The sequence below is a fragment of the Suricata suricatta genome, chromosome 15 (assembly GCF_006229205.1).
Source record: "Suricata suricatta isolate VVHF042 chromosome 15, meerkat_22Aug2017_6uvM2_HiC, whole genome shotgun sequence".
NCBI classification, from domain to species: Eukaryota; Metazoa; Chordata; class Mammalia; order Carnivora; family Herpestidae; genus Suricata; species Suricata suricatta.
In genome coordinates, this window is record NC_043714.1 from 20,770,036 (window position 1) to 20,793,348 (window position 23,313).

At 38.7% G+C, this 23,313-nt stretch overlaps 1 protein-coding gene across 1 annotated transcript in view; it reads right to left on the reverse strand.

Annotated features, from left to right (window-relative positions):
* Nucleotides 1-6,436, reverse strand: part of TRPA1 (transient receptor potential cation channel subfamily A member 1) — a 66,720-nt gene extending 60,284 nt beyond the window's left edge. The window contains exon 1 of the mRNA XM_029923601.1: nt 6,326-6,436. Within this exon, the coding sequence (XP_029779461.1) occupies nt 6,326-6,436 (111 nt within the window). The remainder of the gene's footprint in view (nt 1-6,325) is intronic.
* Nucleotides 6,437-23,313: the final 16,877 nt, after the last annotated feature.

The window sequence follows — 23,313 nt, forward strand, 5'->3', positions numbered from 1 at the left end:
GAAGAAATGGGCAGAAGACATGAACAGACACTTCTCCAAAGAGGACATCCAGACGGCCAACAGACACATGTAACGATGCTCAACATCACTCATCATCAGGGAAACACAAATCAAAACCACACTGAGATACCACCTCACGCCAGTCAGAGTGGCTAAAATGAACAAATGAAGAGACTCTAGATGCTGGCAAGGATGTGGAGAAATGGGCACCCTCCTACACTGTTGGTGGGAATGTAAACTGGTGCAGCCGCTCTGGAAAACAGTGTGGAGGTTCCTCAAAAAACTATCGATAGAACTCCCTTATGACCCAGCAATAGCCCTGCTAGGGATTTACCCAAGGGATACAGAAGTGCTGATGCATAGGAGCACATGTACCCCAATGTTCATAGCGGCACTTTCTACAATAGCCAAATCATGGAAAGAGCCTAAACGTACATCACGTGATGAATGGATGAAGAAGTTGCCGTATATATGTGTGTATATATATATACACATATATATACATATATACATGTATACATATATACATATACATATAACAGTATTACATGGCAATGAGAAAGAATGAAATATGGCCATTTGTAGCTAGGTGGATGGACCTCGAGGGTGTCATGCTAAGCAAAATAAGTCAGGCAGAGAAGGACAGATACCATATGTTTACACTCATAGGTCTAACAGGAGAGACCTAACAGAGGACAATAGGGAGGGGAAGGGGGAAAGAGTTGGGGAGAGATAAGGATGCAAATCATGAGACTAGTGAATACTGAAAATGAACTGAGGGCTGGAGGGGGAGGGGGGAAGGGAGGTGGTGGTAATGGAGGAGGGCACATGTGGGGAAGAGCACTGGGTGTTGTATGGAAACCAATTTGACAATAAACTATTAAGAAAATAATTTTTAAAAAAAAGACACAGAGTAACTCCAAGCACAGGCTCACTTCCACTGATGTCAAGGGAGGAGGGGGAGCTTTTCTGAATACCTATTTTTCTTTAACAGTCTTTTCTTCCTCACGTTTTTTAAATTCTTTATTATGATTGGACTGACGATGATTTATCATAATTCTTCCTTGTAAAATTTTATGGTGACAGTGTTTTCATTCTGCTTTTGATGGATTCTCACAAGATATGAAAAATTCCCAAACAGAATTTTTTCTAGAAAATCTCATGTCCTAAACAAACTAAAAATTAGTTTCAAAAATAATTTTATTTGCTATTATTAATGTTAGTCTAGCGAACAAAGTTTTAGAAAAGCCTTCATGTGATAAACTTGCTTCTATTATCCTGCCTTGCATTATTTAAATTTTCATAAATATTTTAGATCAAAAAATTATTCTATTTTTCTACAATTTAATTAATGTATCCTCTCTAAATATCTATATTAACTGACAATCTAGTTCCCTATTCAACTACTGGAGAAAACTAAGTATTGGTTTTATACAAAAAATTAAGAATTTTCAAAATAATTATAGTCATTTATAAATTATACTTCAATCAACTGACAAGAGATTTATTCGAAGTTGCTTCCAGAATTCCCACTTATATTTGAAAGTGAGAATTAACGTATTAACAATAAATATGAATGACATGACTTATTCTATTGCTAACATTTTTATATTGTCTAGATATGATGAGGTTATTGATTTCACACCAGTTTAGATGCCAGAAATTGCACTGAATTAGGTATTTTGATATTTGCTTGCCGAAGCCAAAGCCAAGGCCAAAGTGCAGATTTTTGGCCCAAAAGTAAGGCTGTAGCCAAACGCTGGCAGGTCCCTGCATGGCCTCAAAGGTTCTGCTCCAGAAAGGCGCCTCTTCTAGCCCCAGGCTGTGCGGTGTTCCTGCGAGGCTGAGCGAGGGTAAACCGGGCTGCCTCCCCGAGGGAGGTGTGCCCTGCTCTCTCTTCTGGTTTCCCACCCAAGTCCTCCTCAATTCTCCCTCCCCCTTGAGGCCTTCATGGGAACTACAAGATGCCCTTCTCCAGCCTAGCTTGCTCTCTGTCTCTCAGGAGTGCACAGAGACAGGCCACAGGACATATGGGGACATTACAGCAGGACAGTTGCTGGGATGTGTGTCATGGATTCCCATGTTTTAGTTTTTTTCTCCACTTAAAATTTTTCATATGGTAAATATTGGAGGCTTTAAACCCATAAACAAGGATTCTTGGAAATCTTCAATTTTGTTTAAGTTTAAAGGGTTCTAAAACCAAAAAAAGAGTTTGAGAAACACTCTAATTCTTTCCGCACACTGTCTGTACTGAACGTGAACCACACATTTGGATACTTATTTTCCGTGATACCTTCTACATGAAAGTAAGGAGGAGGACTGCCCGAGGAGCCAGTGGAGGGAGGAGGGGATAAAGAGGACCCAGAGCTCGAACGGAGCAGAAGGTGGGGGCACACGGACCAGGGTACACCGCAGAACTTCCCCGACTACTTTTTAAAAAATCAGTGTGAAAAATGAACGAACTTCATTCCAGTGCTATGGTAATGTAGAGACTAAAATTATTTCTCAATGGCCCTTCCAGCTTTGCAAACATGTGACCCAATAAACATTTGGTTTTTTCTTAAGATATTTCTCAACAATTGTTTCATCACATGAACCAAAAGCAAATGGCTTTACAAGGCAGTAGTCCTAGAAACCACTGTAAAATAACTACTTCCTGAAAATGCAGAAACCTTCTTCAAACAGATGATCCGGGTACTTGCTTTAATTCTGTCTTTGGCTATGACTAGTCACAATTGACACACATGAAATAAAATGAAATGTTAAGGTACCATTTTTTTATTATTTTATTTTACTTTTTATTTTATGAGAGTAAGGGAGGGGCAGAGTCCACGCTATGTGGAGCCCAATGTGGGCCTCCACCCCCAACCCAGGGATCATGACCTGAGCTGAAATCAAGAGTCGGATCCTCAGCCAACTGAGCCACCCAGGTGTGAGCCCCAGGTGTACTTAATGCATTTTAATATCGTTAATAAACATGAAGCATATTAGCATTCATTCCTCAAATGTCAGGTCGAACAAAATCCCTTAAAATTTTGAACTTTCGGTTTTGTTCTGTTATCATGAATAGTACCGAAGAAATCACTTTTCTAGCACAGTCCTTTAAATACACTATCACTTTTCAACTACTTAATTCTATGTAAACTGCCCATAATTTTAGTGGATGCAGGGCAGACCAATAGAATCCAACCATTTCAAATTTATAGATTCAGTTATAAATTTGAATTTCTTACAGAAATAAGTGAATTCTCATGGTCTCGCCTTAGCAAAGAGACCATTCCAGTTCCATTTGGAAGTATTTTAGCAATTGAATTTGATGTTCTCCCAGTGATAATACAGGGATTGCCTGCCCCATGGTGCCAGAGAGAACAATTTACAGGTCTGCTCAGCGATGTGCTGTCAACACAAACCCAATTACACACTCTGAGAACAAGGAGTGAGTTCAGACACTCACAAGGTACTGAATTCACAGTGACAAAAGAGCAACTAAGTACTTTATACAAGCTCATCAGATGTGCTGAGCAGTCTGAACCCGGTACATGATAGGTTAAGTCAGCCTTTGAAGAGACTTCTTAAAGTTCTGAAAGTAAGCCATGGACCTCATTTAGAGAAAATTATTATATAGTCATTTAATATAGTTTTTTATGGTCACAGGATTACTTCAGATTCTTTTGGATTCTGAACTATATGACAAGATACAGGACATGATAGACTAGAACTTTCACAGAAGCTAATTCTAAGCCCTTTAAAACAGAGATATCAAACACATTTGTTCTAGGTTGCTTTAATGAAATACACACAAGCAGTAGTGGGGTAAAAAAGAGGGAAACTACGTGAAAGACTGTACCAAATAAAGGGTCAAATGCTAATGTATTAACTCTCTTGAAAGAAAGTCATGAAAAAAGCCAAAAGCATCGGTTAGATGGTTCTTTTTCCACAGTTCTCATCTTGTGAAATTTCTCCCATCCTTTGATTTGTTAGTATGCCTGAAATAGTGTGTCTATGCCAGAGAAAATATATACCATATCTTTTTAATAAGGAAATATTTAGAGTCAGAACTCTCCACAGGTAACACATACTGATTTGTAATTAATCTCACCACTAACATTACTACAGAATGATCCAAAATTACTGTATGTAATAAAATACAGAAGTCCCTCAAATTACAAGCTCTATTGTGGTTTCTAAAAGTCTTAAATAACATAAATGGCTCTACTTTTTCTTAAATCCATGATAATTTTTTTTTAAATTTATTTTTGAGAGACAGAGACAGTGCGAGCAGGGGAGGGTCAGAGAGAGACAAAGGGAGATACAGAATCCGAAGCAGGCTCCAGGCTCTGAGCTAGCTGTCAGCACAGAGCCCGACATGGGGCTCAAACCCAGGAACTGAGAGATCATGACCTGAGCCGAAGCCAAACGCTTAACCGACTGAGCCACGCAGGTGCCCCTGAAATTACTGTATGTAATAAAATACAGAAGTCCCTCAAATTACAAATTACAAGCTCTATTGTGGCTTCTAAAAGTCTTAAATAACATAAATGGGTCTACTTGACTTAGGTAATAAAATTAAGGACAGTTAAACAAAAAACCATGAAGAAAATAAAATTTGAGACCTTGTGCTGCAGAAAACCTTCAGCATATATCTAAGACCAAATCACATTGATAAGTATCTCTGATGCGATTTTTGAAATGTAAAGTTCTCTTCCATTCTGTAATATTAATTCCAAAGACACTATCCTAGTGCTTGAAATCAACCCGTGAGCTCAGTTCTTTGGGTTAAGCCCAAAGGCTCCAGTTAATATGCTAATATTAAGGAGGAGAAAAAAAAGTGTTTAATCTGGATGTGCAAACAGTCACCCTGGGAAGCTGGTTTATCAGTTTGTGATTTACTACACATGCCTGACTTACATGATTGGCAGCACTGGCAATCTGCACAACCAATTTAGAGGTCAATCTGGTGATTTCAATCAAAATTAAAGCTCTTGGGACAAGTGGGTAGCTCAGCTGATTAAGCGGCTGACTTCAGCTCAGGTCATGATTTCATGGTTCCTGAGTTTGAGCCCCACCTGGGCTCTGTGCGGACATTTCAGAGCCTAGAACTTGCTTCGGATTCCGTGTCTCACTCTCTCTCTCTCTCTCTGCTCCTACCCCCACCTCCCTCCCTCTCCCAGAAAAATAAATAAATGTAGGGGGGCCTGGGTGGTTCAATCGTTAAGCTTCCGACTTCGGCTCAGGTCATGATCTCACGGTTCGAGCCCCGCGTTGGGCTCTGTGCTGACAGCTCAGAGCCTGGAGCCTGCTTCAGATTCTGTGTCTCCCTCTCTCTCTGACCTTCTCCTGCTCGCGCGCTCTCTCTCTCTAAAAATAAATAAAAACATTTAAAAAATAAATAAACGTTAAAAATTTTTTTAAACTCTTGATCCCCCTGAGACTTTAACATATATACATATTCACTAACGTACTGATGGAAGAAACGCATCTGAGCTCAGACACAATCTCATGTGTGATTGCAAAACAACAAAAACAAAATACTATAAAGCTGCAAATAAAGTGTGCTTCAGGTGCCGAATTTTACTCTAATATATAATTTATTTATTTACTCTATAAATATAATTTATTAAGGCGTGATGTGCATTTGTGCAACCCCGTCTCTCCCACCCCGTTCGCTCTAGAAAATAACATAAGGAACTGTTAACAGGATTCCACCGTGGAAAGGGACTTGAGATGGGGGACTGGAGAGACTCTTGTGGTATCTTAACATTTAAAAAGGGACCCTCCCTCCCGCCGACGACGTGAAGAAAGCCAGGGGCGGGTTTGCTGAGCCCCCCAACAGCCTCTGTGCTCAGATCGCATCCTGCCTCTCCGGACGTCAGGGTGTCTCGGGAACCGCGCAAGCAGAAGCGCGTCCTAGCCCTCGGGGTCCCGCGAAGACCACCTACCCATGGTCCAAGTGCCTCCTCGTTCACAGTCCCTCCCGAAGCCCCCACTCCCTGGGTGGAAAACTCGCCAGTCCCGCCATTTTCGGTCCTTTGGGGTGAGGCTTCCCCAGGCCGCAGGTGCCTGCCCATGAGCTAAGGCGGGGCGAGCAAACCGGCGGGCAAACATAAAGGCCACGGTAGGCTGCGGGGGCACCTCGCTACCGCGGCCCCTCAGGCCCCCCAAGTGCGCCGCACACACGCCCTGACACCCGCCGCGCCCACCTCGCCGCGCTTGGCGTCCCCGGGTCCCGGGGCAGCCGGCTGAGAAGCCTTGAACGCTGGAGGGAGTTCAGCAGAGCCGCCCCGCCCGGGCTCGGGACCGTCCCGACCGCCCAGCGCTTGGGTACCTTCAGCGAGTCCCTGGAGTCGTCCATGTCGTCCTCCACGCCTTGGTAGACTGCGCCCTGGGGCTCCTCCTTGCCCCCAGGGCTCAGCATCTTCCTCAGGCTGCGCCTCATCGACCGCACCCAGTCGCCACCTGCGCCAGCTGCGTCCCACGTGCGCGAGCACCTGCGGCGAGAGAGCGCGGGAGGCGGCCGTCCGCGCCCGCCCGTCGTGGGCTTCAGCGCCCGCTCGTCCGGAGGCCCGGGGAACTTCTGCACGCGGTTCCGCGGCCCCGGGGCTGCTCGCAGCGCGGGACGCGGGAGGGGCGCCGGGAAGAGGCAGGGACACCGACCTCTTGTCCGCGCGCGGCCAAGGGGCGGCCGCACCGAGACTGTCCCCCGTTCGCTGCTTCGGCCTCAGAGCACGCGCGACTGGCCTGTCCGGGCTGCGACGGCGGCAGCGCACCCACTGAAGTCGAGCTGTCAGACCGGGGCGGATCCAACGAATCTGGAATCTTTTATAATAAAAACAGTAAGAACCGCCCACCCGCACAACCCGGGAGAGGGACGGGGGAGGGAAGGGAGACGGCGCGGGAGCGGGGGGGGGGGGGGGGGGGGCGGGTAGTTGAGTAGTTGGTAGTTGAGAATGAGAGAATGGGTACATTGGGAAGAATTTTAATTTTTAGGATGTTTCCCCCACTCTTCCAAAGCTTCGGAGGTTGGGTTTCTCATTTCATTTAGAAGGCTCTTTGACTTGGATATAAGGTTTTTAGAAAAGCTTTTCTCCCCCGCCGAACCCCCCCCCCCCAAGAGGACTAAATCCTAGGTCGTGTTTGAGCAACTAGATCTGGTCTCTTTGCATCCCAGGCCCCATTTCCTGTGGATGGCAATGCTAATCTCCTGATTTGGTGTTTCACAATGCCTAAAAAAGTTACTCCCGTGGACTTGTTTACCTTCAGCTTTGTTTGAAAGGCTTATCTTCAAGGGTCTGCACCGCATTTGATAATCAACAGTATGGATGTAAATTGTGGAGTGGTAGGTGTCTCCTCTCAATTGCAGAGGCCACTTAGATTCATTCAGTGGAGCCTCTGAAACTGTTGCAGGGATGTTTAGGCTACAAGATTAGAAAGAAAGAAAAAAAAAACCCACACCAAACTTCTTTCCAAAACTGATTAGCTTTGCACAGGCCAACACTTAGCTGTGGCAGTCTCTTGTCTGGACAATCTGTGTACTCCTTTAAGGCCCTTGATTGTCCTATTCACCTGGCAATCTCCAGCACCTGTCAAGACCCACGTGGCTCCAGGACCTGTCATAGATCCTACACTAAGTAAAGGTTTAGTGGACCACTTGACATAGTGGCTACACTGGGCTGAATTTAAGGGCAGGTAATCAGGCATGGTGATATTTTGGAACTATGGAGGCCGTCGTCCCCAGTCTCTCAAAAGATTCTGCAGGTTGTCATCAATCCCACCTGTGAAGTGGAATTCCTTAGGATAATATTGAAGGTATCGCTGTTTATCAGCTATACATGTACTAGTTGATGGACGTTGGATTATTTTCCAGTTTTTGTCTACTATAAATAATGCTGCTATGGAATTGTTCATACACCTCTTTTTGCGGACATGTAATTTTCATTTCTCTTGGTAAATACCTAGTAGTAAATTGCTGGGTCATATGTCTTCAGCTTTGTAGGAAACTGCCAAACTTGTTTCCAAAGTGGCTATGCCATTTTACACGCCCACCAGCACAGTGTGAAGTTTCTGGTTTCTCCATATCCTCGCCAAATCTTGGTGTCAGCAGTCTTTTTTATTACAATCATTCTAGTGTGTCTACAGTGGTATCTCATTGTGGTTTTAGTTGGCATTTCCCTAATGACTAATGATATTGTCTGTTTTTCATTCCTCATTAGCCATTCATCTGCCCAGAGTACTTAACTATTTTGCTTTTTTTAAATTGAATTGTCTTCTTAGTATAGAGTTCTAATGGTTCTTAATTCTGGATACAAGTTTTGTATCAGATAAATGATCCACAAATATTTTCTCAGAGTCTGTGGCTTCTCTTTATTTTCTTAATGATGTCTTTTGAAAAGCAAAACTTGTAATTCTGAGAGGAGCCTAGTTTATTATTTTTGTATAGATTATGCTTTGAGTTTCACATAAAGCAGCTTTTGCCTATGCTATGATTAAAGAGAAGGCTTATGGTTTTCGTCTCTTATATAGATTTATTTGAGTTAATTTTTGTATATGCTGTGAGGTAGAGGTATAAGTTTATTTTTATTGCATATGTGTATTTAGATGTTACCATTTGTTAAAAACAACTATGCTTTCTTCATAGAATTGCCTTGGAACCATAGTCAAAACTCAATTGACCATAAGTATACGGGTTTGTTTCTAGACTTCGTCTTCTACCTCACCGATCGGTAGGTCTGGGTGTCAGTCAGTTCCACACAGTCTTGATTTTGTAGCTTCCTGGTAATTTTGAAGTCAGATAGTATAAACGCTTCAAAATGGTTCTTTTTCCGAATTGTTTTGGCTCTTCTAAGTTCTTCATACTATAAATTTTAGGATTAGGCCTACCAATCCTTGCTAGGATTTTGATAGGAATTGCATTTGGTCTATAGATCAATTTGGTCAGAAGAGCCATCTTAATAATATCAAGTCTCCTAATCCATAAACATGACATTTTTCTCCATCATGTAGATATTTCTTGGTTTCTCTCAGTAGTGTTTTACAGTTTACCATGTACAGGTCATACTTTTTTGTTGCTAAATATATTCCTAAGAGTTTTCTTACTTTTAAGATATTTGCTTTCTTTATTTCACTTTTAGATTGTCTGTTGTTAAAGCATAAAAATGAAAATTTAATTTTTATATTGCTCTGTATCCTACAACCTTGTTAATCTTACTCATTAACTTTAATAATTTCTTTCTGGATTTCTTAGAAATTTACACATATAAGATCTTATCTTTTGCTATAAGGACAGTGTACTTCTTTCTTTCCCAACTGTACGCCTTTAACTTCTTTTTTCTCCACTGTAATGTACTGGCTAGAAACTCTAGAACATTGTTGAATAGAAGTCCAGAGAGTGGACATCTCGCCTTTTTCCCAGTCTTAGGGAAAATGCATTCTCCACGCCAATATTAGGGTTTTCATGGTTGCCTATTAGCAGACTGAGGAACATATCTTCCATGATTGTTAAGAGTTTTTAATTACGAGGAGAGTGTTAAATTTTGGCTGACGCTTTCTCTACAACTATGGAGGTGATTGTGTGCTTCTTCTCATTTATTCTATTATTTTATAATAATTGATTTTCTAAGGTTAAATCAACCTTATATATGTTGCTGAATTCAGTTTGCTAATATTTTGTTAAATATTTTGGTGTTTATATCCATGAAGAGTATTGGTCTGTAGTTTTTCTTTTGTGTAATGTCTCTGTATGGCTTCGGTATCAGTGAAATAGTGGCCTCACTGATAGGGTTAAGAAATGTTCCCCTTGAGATGGGCATGGAGGAGAGCACTTGTCGGGATGAGCACCAGGTGTTATATGAAAACTAGCTTGACAATAAGCCGTAGAAGAAAAAATAAAAATAAAAAAAATTGAGAATAAAAAAAGTTCCCCTCTATTTTCAGAAGTAGTGTATAAAGTATTGATATTATTTCTTTCTAAAATGTCTGATGGAAGTCACCAGTGCAGCAGTGCAGTGAATTGGGTTGTCAGAACTTTCTGTTTTCTTTCTGGGAATATATTTAATTACCAATTCAACTTTTATCTTTTATATAGATCTTTTCTGAATTTACATTTTTCTTGAGTAAATTGAGGTAATTTGTGCCTTTCAAGAAATTTGTTCGTCTGAGTTGTGTATTTATTGACATGAAGTTATTCACAAAATTCCCTTACAATCCTTTTAATTCCTGTAGGGTCTTTAATAGTGTCTCTTCTTTCAGTCCTGATTTTGGTAATTTGTGTCATCTCTCTTTTCTAGCTAATAGTTTCTTGATCTTTTCAAAGAACCAATTTTTAATTTTATTGGTTTTTCTCCATTGTTTTTCTACTTTAAGCTTTGTCCTCTTCAGTGGGTTCTTATTTCCTCTATGATCTTTCTTTTCTTCTAGTTACGTTGGGTTTGATCTGCTCTTCTTTCAGTACTTCACTGGTGTGTAACCTTAGATTATTGATGTTAGTTAGATCTTTCTTCCTCCTAACATAAGCATTTAAAGCTACCTAATACTTTCTAGACATTGTGTTCGTGGCACCCCATAAACTTTGATTTGTTGTGTTTTCATTTGTGGTTTCTCTTTTACTCAAGTTATGTTTTGCAAGTGTAATATTTAATTTCAAAGTATGTGGGGTTTCCCCAAATTTCTTTCAGTTGTTGAATTCTAATCCAATCTGGTAGTGGTCAGAGAACACACTTTTTAGGATTTCGATCTGTCTAAATTCAAATATAGACTTCTTAAAACATGTTTTATGGCTGTCATGTAGTCTGTCCTGGAGATTGTTACTTAAAAAATGTGTATTCTGTTCTGGTTTGGACAATTTTCTGAATATGTTATTAGGTCCAGTTAACAGTGTTGTTCAAGTCTTCTATATTCTTAGTGGGTTTATATCCTTTGATCAGTTACTGAGAGAGGAGTATTATAGTTTTCGGTTATAGCTGTTAAATTATCTATTCTCTTAATTGTGTTCAGGATGTACTTCATTTGGAGGGAAGGAGTCTCTGTTCTTATTTGCATATTTATAATTGTCACTTTTATATTTTTCCTTTATCGTTATGAGATTTCTTTGTGTTTAGTAGTATTTCTTGTTTAAAGTCTATTTTGTCTGAGATCATTATTCCATATACCTTATATTTACTGCTTGCATGGTAAATCTTTTTCCATTCTTTTATTTTTAACCTGTTTGTATCTTAAAAGTGTGTTTCCTTTATATAGCATAGAGTTAGATGTTGCTCTTTTATCCAGCTTGATAGTTTCTGCCTTTTAATTAGTGTTTAGTCATTGACATTTAATGTAATTGTTGCTGTGATACTGCTATTTTGATATTTGTTCTCTATGTCTTCTATCTTTTTCTGCCATGTTCCTTCTTTACTGCCTTCTTTTGTGTTCAATTCTTTTAGCAAACCATTCTCATTTATTGGTAGGTTTTTGTTTTTTAAACATTTTTAAAAGTTTATTCATTTATTTTGAGGGCAGGGAGGAGAGGGAGAGCAGAGGAGGGACAGAGAGAAAGGGAGAGAGAGAATCCCAAGCAGACTTCATGCTTTCAGCACAGAGCCTGCTGTGAGGCTTAATCTCAGAAACCATAAGATCATGATCTGAGCTAAAATCAAGAGTTGGACACTTAACCAACTTAGCTACCTAGGCACCCCTATTGGTAGGTTTTAAAATAAATTATCTTTTTATGTTATGCACTCCAAAATCCCAGTACTCATTACTTCCTGTAGATTTTGAGTTACTGTCTGCTGTTCTGTCTTTTCAATCTCAAGGACTTTCTTTAGTTGTAAGGCCGGTCTGCTTGAAAAATATATTAAGGCACAGTTTTGCTGGATGGAGAGCTTTTGTTTGATGTGTGTGGTTTTGAGCATTTTGAATGTTATTATACTGCCTTCTGACTTCTGTTCTTTCTGATGAGAAGTCATCATAATATTATACTGCTGTTCACTTAAACTTAAGGTTTTTGTTAATCTCAAAAGCTAATGATTGTTTATATCTTCCCCCATTAACAATAAAATAAGCTTAGGATGCTTGCATTTCTCTTCTTCCTGATTGTCTCTTCTATCTGTAGTAATATATCCAGTATTTTAGTTTATGATTTTTCAGAAATTAAACTTTATAAGGTCTTTAGATAATTGTAAATTGTATTGTTATATATTAGTTTGCTGTTTCTCACAATCTTTATTATTCTTTTTCTTGGATTCATATAAATTTTTTGGAATCCACATGTAAGTAATTCTTCTAGACAAAGTGTGTTGGTGTTAAAATTTCTAGGTCCTTGCATGTCCAAAACTCTCTTTATTTTGGCTTCCTATTAGGTGGCAGTTTAAATAGATACAAAACACTTTCAAAATTATTTTCCCTCAGAAATCTAAAGATTTATTGCTCCCTTGTATCACCCTTTTTTACAAATAAAGTGTATTATGTCAATCTATTTCTCGTGCATTTCTTGGTACTTTCATTTTTTCTCTGAAAACTAGGATTTTTATTATTCTGAAATTTCACCATCATGCAGTCATGGTGATCTTTTGTTGTATGCCCTGATCTGTATTCTGTGGTTACTTCTAATCTAGCGATTATCTCTCTTGGGCTCTGGGAAATGTTCTTCTATTTTGTTTATTATCACTATTTATTTTTACATAGGTTAAGCATCTTTTCATAGCAAGTAATAGAAAAACACAATCACAGTTGGCTTAACTAGAATTACTTGGCCCCAAAACTAAAAAGGCCTGTGATAGAACTAGCTTAAGACCCAGACGGATCAGGAACCCAATGTCATCAAAGCTGTTCTATCTCTTTTTCAAGAGCAAGACTTTCTCCACTTCTTTGAAGTCTCCCTACACAAGCACCTGGCTGAAATCTTTCAGGTTTATATCCATGGGTATGATCACTGAATTTTCTACCAGCTCTACAAAATTTCCTGATATACCACTGGCTCTAATTAGGTTATACATTCAGTATCTTAATCAGTCACTGTATCCAGAAAAACAACGATCTGATTATTCAGATCCAAGTTACCTGCCCTTCATCAAAGTCATACTTGGAAGTCAGCATTCCTTGAACTGCATGGACTGAGAATGAGGAAAAGATAATTCCCATCACCCTGAGATCAGTTGGAGTACAATTGGCGAAATAAGAGGGAATTGATGCTAAGTGTCCATTTCTAGCTGAATTTATAGATGTTTACATACCTTTATTGTGTATATATATATGTGTGTGTGTATACATATATATACAATTTCTTTTTCCATTTATACTGTATCATGGGAAAATTCTTTGACTTGATCTTCTAGTTCACTATCTTGCCCTCCAGTAATGTCTATCATTTAAGCATTTTTTAAAAATTTCATGAAGAAAATTTTATTTCAAAATCAATGGTTGAGTCTCTGTAAATATAACATTTTCACATTTTTATTTTATTTTATTTTAAAGTCCTAATCTCCTTTTCTCTTTACAGTAGTGTTCATTTCCTTCAAATGTTGAGTAATCCCTAATTGCTCATTTTTGTGTTTGGTATCTCCATGCACCTGCCTCTGCTCTTCAAGGTCAGTCTCTGGTGATTGTGTGGCAGAGGCCAGATGTCCAGTTGTGAGGGATGCAAGGCGCCTCAGCTTCCCTTCTGGTGCTGCAGCTCTCCCCTCCAGAGAGCACTGCCCTGGCTCCAGGGTCCCGTGCCCACACTGTACTTTCACTGACAGGCAAACACCACTGGTGTCCACTGCTTATTAATGAATCAGAGAGGTGCTGCCTAGCCTCACTCTGATGGTTTCTCCCCCATTAACAACCACGGTGAGGAATGCTTGAAGACCACCTCCTTTATTCCTGTGGTCCCTGGCTCCCCCCTCAATCTTCCCATCACAGTTAACTTTTGCTTATGCTTGTGTTTTCTTTTATTTTATTTATATCACTATATATCTGCTCCTCCCCACCTTCTGTCTTTCTAGAATTCCTTAACATTTCTAAACTGTAGGTGGCATTGTTTTTTGTTTTCCTGCCTTTGTATTTACTCTTTACTTAAAAAAATTTTTTTTTTCCATCTGATAGGTTTTCAGATGGGAAAGAAGGTATATATGGGTACTCCAACAATTGTCTTCATCCAATCACTTCATCTTATTTTTTATGGAATTTAAAAAAATTCTACCATCTCTGCCAAAGTGTATGGAAAGGAGAATTTTTTTTTTATATAGCATGTTTTGAAGTACTTAAATTACATTAGAAAAAAATTAGAGGAGGAAGGAAGGGAGGAAACTAATGTGCATGAGATTCTTCTCCTCACCAAGCTGTTGGTAACAGTTGAGCCTCAGGTGGAAAATTCTGCTTAATATTGATAAATAGATGAAATACACACACATAGACACACACATGCACATTGCTGCGGACACCTGTGAAATGCTCTTTTCTACCAGGGAATCAGAGAAGGTATACTTTGTGACAGAGAGACCTGAGGAAAATTCAGCTTTACTTCCCAGAAGACCAATTGCTGTACATAGATTATCCAAACCAGCACCATTCCCAGGATCCTTAGCAACCATGGTCTAGAGAGATTACTGGAACAATTAATAAAAATGCAGATCTGATAACATTATTTAAAATGTGATATCTTTAAAAAACTAATTAAATTGGCCTTGTAGACAAGGAAAACCTTGCTGAAAGTTAGTGTCGTGCCAAATATCTCAAATTTTAGGATAAAATAAGGTATATAAATTTATTTTATTTTCATTATAGTCTTATAAACTTTTATTCCATGATTTAATCAGTTTATGGAATTAATCTTTATGTCACAAATTTTTATTTCTAGCTATTTAACTATTTTCTAACTATTTAGCCAAAATTTTATGAGGAAATTAATCTTTACATTGTGATTTTTTTTATTTATAACTATTGAACCTAAGGCAACAGGCAAAATTTGTTTCCATGATATCTGCCAGTGAATGAGAGATAATGGCAGATTTCTCATAGTAACAGTATTACTTTATGAAATTTGAAAGTATAGTTGAAGCTGCCTGCTAATTATAAAATGCCTGTAAGGTGCAACTTTACTTGATATGCACGTAATTTTTTAAACTTTTTAATATTTATTTATTTTTGAGAGAGAGAGTGCACACAAGTAGGGAAGGGACAGAGAGAAGGAGGGAGACACAGAATCTGAAGCAGCTCCAGGCTCTGAGCTGTCAGCACAGAGCCCGATACGGGGCTCAAACCCACAAACCATGAGATCATGACCTGAGCTGAACTCAGATGCTTAACTGGCTGAGCCACTCAGGTGCTCCTGATACGCACTTTATTAATTTATACCTAGATCATTTTAGACTGGGGTAGCATTAGTACAAAAGAAAGCTCTTTTCAGCATCTCTGCTATTTACCTTGATAACTTTATTTCATATAGAACTTTTTTAGCCCAAGGGTATTTTAAATTATTTAAATTTTAAAATATTTTAAAATACTTAAAATACAAAAACATTTTATCAAACTTGGCTCAAGTAGTTAACGCTAATAATCCTTGTAGTTCAAAGTCTGCCTTTAGTTGTAGAGATTTTCTTGTTACTGTGTCAAGGAAATATTAGCTTATCCCAGTCTGTGAAGAGAGAAACTTTAGGTTCCCAAGTCTTAAACTTCTTAGTGAATTTTGGACAACAATAGCTTAAACAATTCAAATAGAATTGGTTGTAAAATAAAGTTTTTATTTCATCCAATTTATGATAGGAAGGAGGTCATATCAAAATTAAATAACATCAAATGTAAAATGAGAGCCTACAAACCTTTCAGATAGAACCCAAACTTGCATTTCAGATATATAATTAGAAATAAAATTATACTAATTTTTCATATCAGAAAACTTATCTAACTTCTGAAATATATGCATTATTTTTTAAAACTATGAAAGTCATAAGATAGGAAAAATTATCCTTACCTTCATTCATAGAAATTGGCTTCCTGTTTCTCATGTTACCCTAGTATAAATGTCCCAGTAGAAACTGTTCTTTTCTGACAGAGTTCATAGGTTACACCCACTTTTATAGTTCCATATAATTATACAAGGGGTGGTTCATTCTAAGAGTCAATATTATGCCCTTTTATTAGATTATCTTACATAAATAATGGGTAAACACTAAGATTTCATAATTTCAGCTTTAAAGTTTGATTATTGGCTACTGAAAACTAATCACCTCATTTTTCACCTGCCACCACCCCTTCATAGTGCAGCACCACAAATCAAAGTGGTTCACAGTGGTAGGCTTAGGAGGATTCCGTAGCTTTTTCAGAAACCTAATTACCATCTCCCTACTGAGTAAAAGATTACTAAGAAAAGTAAATAAAAGATTGTAGCATTGTCACTAACATGTTACAATCTGTTATAGGGTGCCTGGGTGGCTCAGTCGGTTAAGCATCCGACTTCAGCTCAGGTCATGATCTCACGGTTCGTGGGTTCAAGCCCCGCATTGGGCTCCGTGCTGACAGCTAGCTCAGAGCCTGGAGCCTGTCTTCAGATTCTGTGTCTCCCTCTCTCTCTTACCCTCCCCTGTTCATGCTGTCTCTCTCTCTCTTTCTAAAATAAATAAAAACAGTAAAAAAAAATTTTTTTACAGTCTGTTACATACCAGTAAATTGGGGGGAAAACTGATCTATCCAAGAGAGAATTATCTAAAATAAAATATCATAGATGCCTCATACTGTAAACATATATCTGTATCTACCATAGATATGATTTGAAGAAAATTATACTCCTAAAAAGGATAATTATCAAGTTACCTTAGGAAAGCTGTAATATTTAAAAATTAACTTTGTGGGGCATCTGGGTGACTCAGTTGGTTGAGCATTCAACTCTTAATTTTGGCTCATTTCATGATCCCCAGATTGTGGGATCAAGCCCTGTGTCATGCTCTATGCTAAGCGTGGAGCCTGTTTAAGATTCTCTCCACCCTCTCCTTAGCCCGTCACCCCTACTCATGCTCCCTCTCTCTCTTTCAGAAAAAAACAAAAACAAAAAGCACCCTTCATTTTCTGTGTGACTCTCTAACAATGTTGTGAGGATGAAGCATGCATGACAAGAGTAGTGTCAGTAAAAATCAGTAAGAATGATGTAGTGGCCATAAAGTTGGGGAACATGTCCTAAACTGTGGCCATGGAAATAAAGAGGGGGAAGCATTTATTAGATGTTTGGTACATAAGCACTACAGACGTTGGGGAACAATTTGAGGGTGAAATGAGTGAAAGTAGAGCATAGGATGACTACAGGGCTTCTGGTTTCCTTGCAATGGAGAGCAAAGGCAGGAAAAATGAGATGTGTTCAGAGAGGAAGGAGAAAAAAGATCCTGCCATCCAGAAAGCCATGAGATGAGAGATTTGAAAATGGTAGAAAAATTTAATTTTGCAAAATCTGCAAAATAGTAAGGAAAATGAGAACAAAAAGGTAGCTTTTCCATGTGGAAACCAGAATCTAACTGGTAACCTTACAAACTGCAGTGTTAGAACTTAAATATATTGGTTAATGCTAAAAACTGTAATGACACTGGAAATAATATCACATTTGTTATGACAAATAATAAATGATAGTACAGCACACTTTAGCATTTAAGTGATTCAGTTATAGATTAGAAGGGGCTTTGATGTTTATCACAATGATATAAGGCAAATTTTAAAGTGAATGATTATGCTCTAAACATCATAAATTATTTCTATACAAAATTACTGGAGTTCCAACCCTGATATCTCTGCCTTAGTCTGTTGGGAAATATGATGATGATAATACATGTGATTATTATTACAAAAGCATCATGCTGAGTGTTGTAATTTACAATAATGTTTTTTAAAGTTCAATGTCAAAATGATAGAAAATCATGAGCAAGAATGATGACTTGTGGAGTTTATGACAAAATTCCAAGGTATGCAGAATAAGAAATTATTTCAAATTCTTATACCAAATAATATGTTTAGTTATTATTTATTGTCAAAATTAAACATTTAGGGGCCCCTGGGTGGCTCAGTCGATTAAGCGCCCGACTTCAGCTCAGGTCATGATCTCACAGTTCGTGGGTTCGAGCTCCACGTCAGGCTCTGTGCTGACCGTTTGCTCAGAGCCTGGAACCTGCTTCTGATTCTGTCTCCCTCTCTCTCTGACCATCCCCTGCTCATGATCTGTGTGTGTCTCTCTCTCTCAAAAATAAACATTAAAAAAATTTTAAATTAAACATTTAATAACAGACATTGAATATACAATACAAAATCTTTGAAGGAAAGAAATAGCTTATAGAAAGTAGCAAAACTGGAATTGGCAGAGTGCAAAATTGTGGTTTTACTAAGAGAACAATCTTTCTAAACTTAAAACGCAATGCTGCATTATCTGCAAAAACAACATCTCGAAGAAATAAAACTGATGCAGAAATTGACCTATTAAATATATTTGGTAATATAATATTGATACCCTTAAAAACTGAAATGGAGCACTTTTTCACTATATATTCCATGAGAAGCTCAAAAGCTTAATTAAGTGGTAAATGACCTGCATTTTTTTAAAACTTATAATATGCTGAGTTCTTAATAAAGTAGCCTGCCTTTTGACCATTTGGGGTTTTGTTTTTTTTTTTGTGGACTCAACAGGAATGAAGTAAATGCGATAGTTCCGTATTGGAAAGTAAAACAACTTTCTGCCAATACAGAGGACATGACAGATGTGAGTCTGTCACCCTGTTGAGAAACCAGCAAACCTGTGCCCAAGGGACCGTCTCCTCACAGAAGACCCCACGGGTGCTCTGCTAAACTGGTCCTTTCCAGACCGAGAGACCAAAGGCTCAGGCAATGATATGGGATTTGAAATAAGAAGACCAAGATTTGAGTCCCAACTTGCCCGTCTGACAGTTTTATGACCTTAAGTTGATCATGTAATTTCTCTGAATTTTTCATCTCTTAAGCGCGAAATGGAAATAGTAAAACCAGCCTCACTGGGTTATGTTACAAACAAATTAGACAGTATATGAGAAAATGCTGATTAAACTGTAAAGTGCAGTGCAGCAGAATCATATGGATTTTACGAGCAACATTACAAAATGCGTATTTATTATGCTGATGATCAGTAATAGGAGAAAGCATTAGGAACACAGGGCAGAACAAAACACTTATGAACCTTTCAGGTGGAGAAGCATTAAATCTTGGACTCTTCTAAAGTCAAAGGTGCTTTATTGAGATTGTTGGGAAGAATAGGAGTCATTGAAGACGTGACTAATGAGTAATTTTTTTAGCTGAGTCACTATAATAAGAGGAAAATAATACTTTATGTTTTCTCTTTATTCCAGAGTCATGGAGAAACAGTAATTACTGGAAACTATTCACTAGATTGATTGGAACATTTATTAATGATTGCAGTGAGCCAGGTTTTATACTTATTATCTCATTGAAGTGCTTCACATTTATTATCTCAGTGAATTGTCATGACAACTTACGAAGTAGGTCCTTTAATTTGCACATTATATGAATGAGAAAATTAAGGCATAGAATGGTAGAATGATTTTCGTATGTCAGTGTATATGCCTTTAAAAAAAATTTTTTAATGTTTAATTTTGAGAGAGAGAGAGACAGAGACAGAGTACAAGTTGGGGAAGGGCAGAGAGAGGGAGACAGAGAATCTGAAGCAGGCTCCAGGCTCTGAGCTGTCAGCACAGAACCCAATGTGGGGCTTGAACTTATGAACTCATTAACTCACGAAGTGCAAGCTCATGACCGGAGCTGAAATCAAATGCTTTAACCAATGAGCCACCCAGGTGCCCCCTGTGTATATGCCTTTTACAGACTGTTACGAACAGAGATCCCGTAGCATCTTTGGTGGACTGGTCTAACATTTAATGGTCTCTGTGCATCAACAAGCTGTCTCAAATACTCCCTCTATTGCTCTACTCACATAATTGTTAGTTTTATTTGTAAACACTGAGACTTGATAGACTGATTCATCCTGACAATGCTCACTAGATACTTCCAGGCAAATCACCTGCCCAAGAGGAAGTCCTTCCAGATATAAATTTCCTGTGTTGTGGTTGAAGAAAAAGAAACAAATTAAGAACTGCTTACTTGTTCAGTAAGGTACAAAATTAATCCAAATGAAGGTTAATATTGGACAAATCATTTGTCACCCTCATCGACAGGTTCTAAGCATAGACCCAAGGGAGATAACCAATTAATCTCTAATAAAGGCCAAATGGAAAGCCAGGGTGAAGATTATTACTTTCTTTCTTTAAAAGTCACTTTCCTACTATTGAAAACATCAAGAGAAATATAACAGTTTTATATCTAACAACATTTAAGATAAATCTTAGTGTACAACTTGAAATATTGGAATAAATACATGGTCAAACATTAATCTCCTGTTTTAGATGATACATTTATTCAATTAGCATTTGTTGAAGACCTTCTGGACTAGATGATGGAGATTAAAAAAAAAGGAAGAAAGAAAAAAGAGGAAAGACATGGTTTCTGGCCTGAAGACCTCTCCTAGGAGGAAAAGTGCATACGTGTGTTCACAGGAGTCAAAAGATGGAAGGAAGGCCATTTCCGGGAGAAGAAACAGTGTGGACAAGGGCTTGAGGGACTGGAAGTGTGGGGTATGTTTTTCAGTGTTCTCAGAGCTGACGGTGGAAGTGAGATGGTTAAGGGTTTCTCCTCCTATAGATTGTGTGACACCCCCCCCCCTCAATGTGTAACAACAGTCAATTTGCTTCTTAGAAAAATTAGTCTGGTGCTGGTCTGAAGAATAGGTTGAAGACACAAAGCCTAAAGACAGGGGATTGGCTACGAGGTTCTAACAGGCAGGTGATGAAATGCAAATGGAGAACCTGGTGGATGGATAAGATTTATAGTAAATAGAAACAGCAAACATTCTAAGCAACTGAATGTGGGTAGATGAAAGGGAACTTCTTTCTGGGATTAATCCATTTCTAGATAGTGGATGGTATCATTCATCTAAAAATCAAGAGAGAGGCCTGAATTTGTGGAATAGTTGAGATCTTCAGAGTAAAGGAAATCAACCAAATTGAATAGATAGAGCAAAGATTGTAAGCCACGGTAGTATCATGAATGAGCAAGGATTTGTGGAGAAAGAAAAAGTACTGTGAAAGTTATATAAATGAGGGTGGCAAACGTGGGTGACTACATCCATCTAAAGCCCCGCTACTCAAGATGTGGTTCATGGATCTTCAACACTGACATCACCGGAAAGCTTGTAGAAATGCAAAATCTCAGGCTCAGCCTCAGAGCTACTATTCCCAGTAGCTATAATGAGCTACTATAACTCATTTTAACAAGATTTCCAATGGATACTCAGGCACACTAAAGTTTGAGAAACACTGATTTAAAAGGTCAAGTTGTTTTTCCTCTCTAAATAATTGTTTTGATGTGAGAATATGGGCTTGGTATTGTCAAGTGTGATTTTCTAAGAGGCAATTTCCCAATTTGAGGAAATGGCAGCTGTGTGTCAAGGTCCCAGAAGGAAGCAGAATTACCACAGATGATTCAGATGTAGAAACTTCAATAAAAGGCCTTTTTGTAGAAGCGGGTTAACATTAAGAGAACCAACGATGGATAGTGAACCTTCCTCTGCCTAATGAAATGCACTGGCAAGCATTACAGCCTGCTAGGGCTGAAGGAAAAGAAGAGAGAGTTTGCAGAGCCCACCGGGACCTAGAGTGCTAGGAACAAGGCCACTGCCAGAGAGACAGCACCAAAGGAGGGAAGAAGCACCACATCTCTCTCCTGCTGTCCTTCCATGATCTACTGGTGTTTTGTCTGAACCCCAAGCTTTAAGGGAGCCCACAAGAATGACCTCCCAGGGCAAGAACAGGTGGGGAAAAAAGAAAGACTGCAAGCCAAACCAAAACTTGTTGAGCAGTATCTAGAATAAAGAGAGAGGAGAGCCAAGAATGACGTTCGAAGGAATGCCCCCTGCGTCCCACCATGTGGATGTGATGCGTTGCCTCTTTAAGTGGTGAGTTAGGGGAAGGAAGGTGGTACAAAGTAAGCCTGGGCTGAGAAGGGGCCAAGAAGCCCCATAAGAAGGAGCTGTCTTCTTTATTTATCTCGTCTTATCATCCTACTGTTGCTCCCCAGTGCTGTCTTCCTTCTGTTTTCTCTCCTGTACCCTGCATTTCCAGACTAATATTTGTTCTCTTGAGTGAGCTCCCTTAAATGAGGAGTCCAGTCCCATTCAGGGAAATAATATAATCCAATTCCATCCATCTGTTCAGACAGTGAAAAATATTAAAATCGACTCCCCCCTATAGAGCATGCTCCCACAAGATGCTGGCCAGCTTGGCCGGCCACAAGACGATGGGTGCACGGCACATCTCAGACTTTGGCACGCACCGTGTGAATGGCTAATTTTCTTTCTGCACAGATGTTAGCCTTCCATTATGGTCATGTGTTTATATTGCCAGATGTTGCCTGATTTTCTGTTAGGTTGCCTCATCACTGTTTTACAGCATTGTTGCCTATTCCCAAGGGGGTTTAGGCATCTGAAAAATTTAAAACATCAGGAAAGCTATCTTAGCAAGTGAAATAAATATTTAGGGAGGAGATAAACTCAGATGTATTTGTTCCAGAATAGTAGCCAGCATAGAATCTCCATTTTCATTTGTTGATTTTTTTTCCTTTGGTATACTCTTGTGCTATCTTTTGGGGTTCTTTGATACATTTGACAGTGTTATTTTATTTTGATTTCACAGAAATAACATGGTCATCTGGAGTACAAAGGTGAAATTCCTGAGGTTCATAAACTTATTATTATTTTTGCATGGTGGCAATGAATTTGCATTCATCTGCTAGCATTTCTGTCTACCGATTCTTTGTAATGTTATTGTAGGATTGAAAATGTCCATTCAAATATTATCCTCATTTCAGTTTTCTCATTCAGCTAGAGCAAGTTTACATTCCAATATGTGACCTGATCTATAAGCCTACCATTAAAATATATATACAGTGCATTAAATATTAAGCAAATTATTTTAATGTTTTTTCTTTTCTGTTTCTTTCTGTCGACTTACATTTGGCATCTCATAAGAGAATGCAATGTTGGAAAATTCAGGTTGAAGAGTTTTGTTCAAAGTGGTACATGGCCAACAGCCATAGTAGATCCCAGAATATATGTTGTTCCTTGCCTTCCTGTTGTCCATTCCATTTTTTTCTTTGAAAATTCTGGGTTTTGGAGCACCTAGCTGGCTCAGTTGGTAGAGTGTGCAGCCCTTGATCTAGGAGTTATGAGTTTGAGGACACATGTTGGTTGTACAGAGTACTTAAAATTCTAAAAAAAGAAAAGAAATT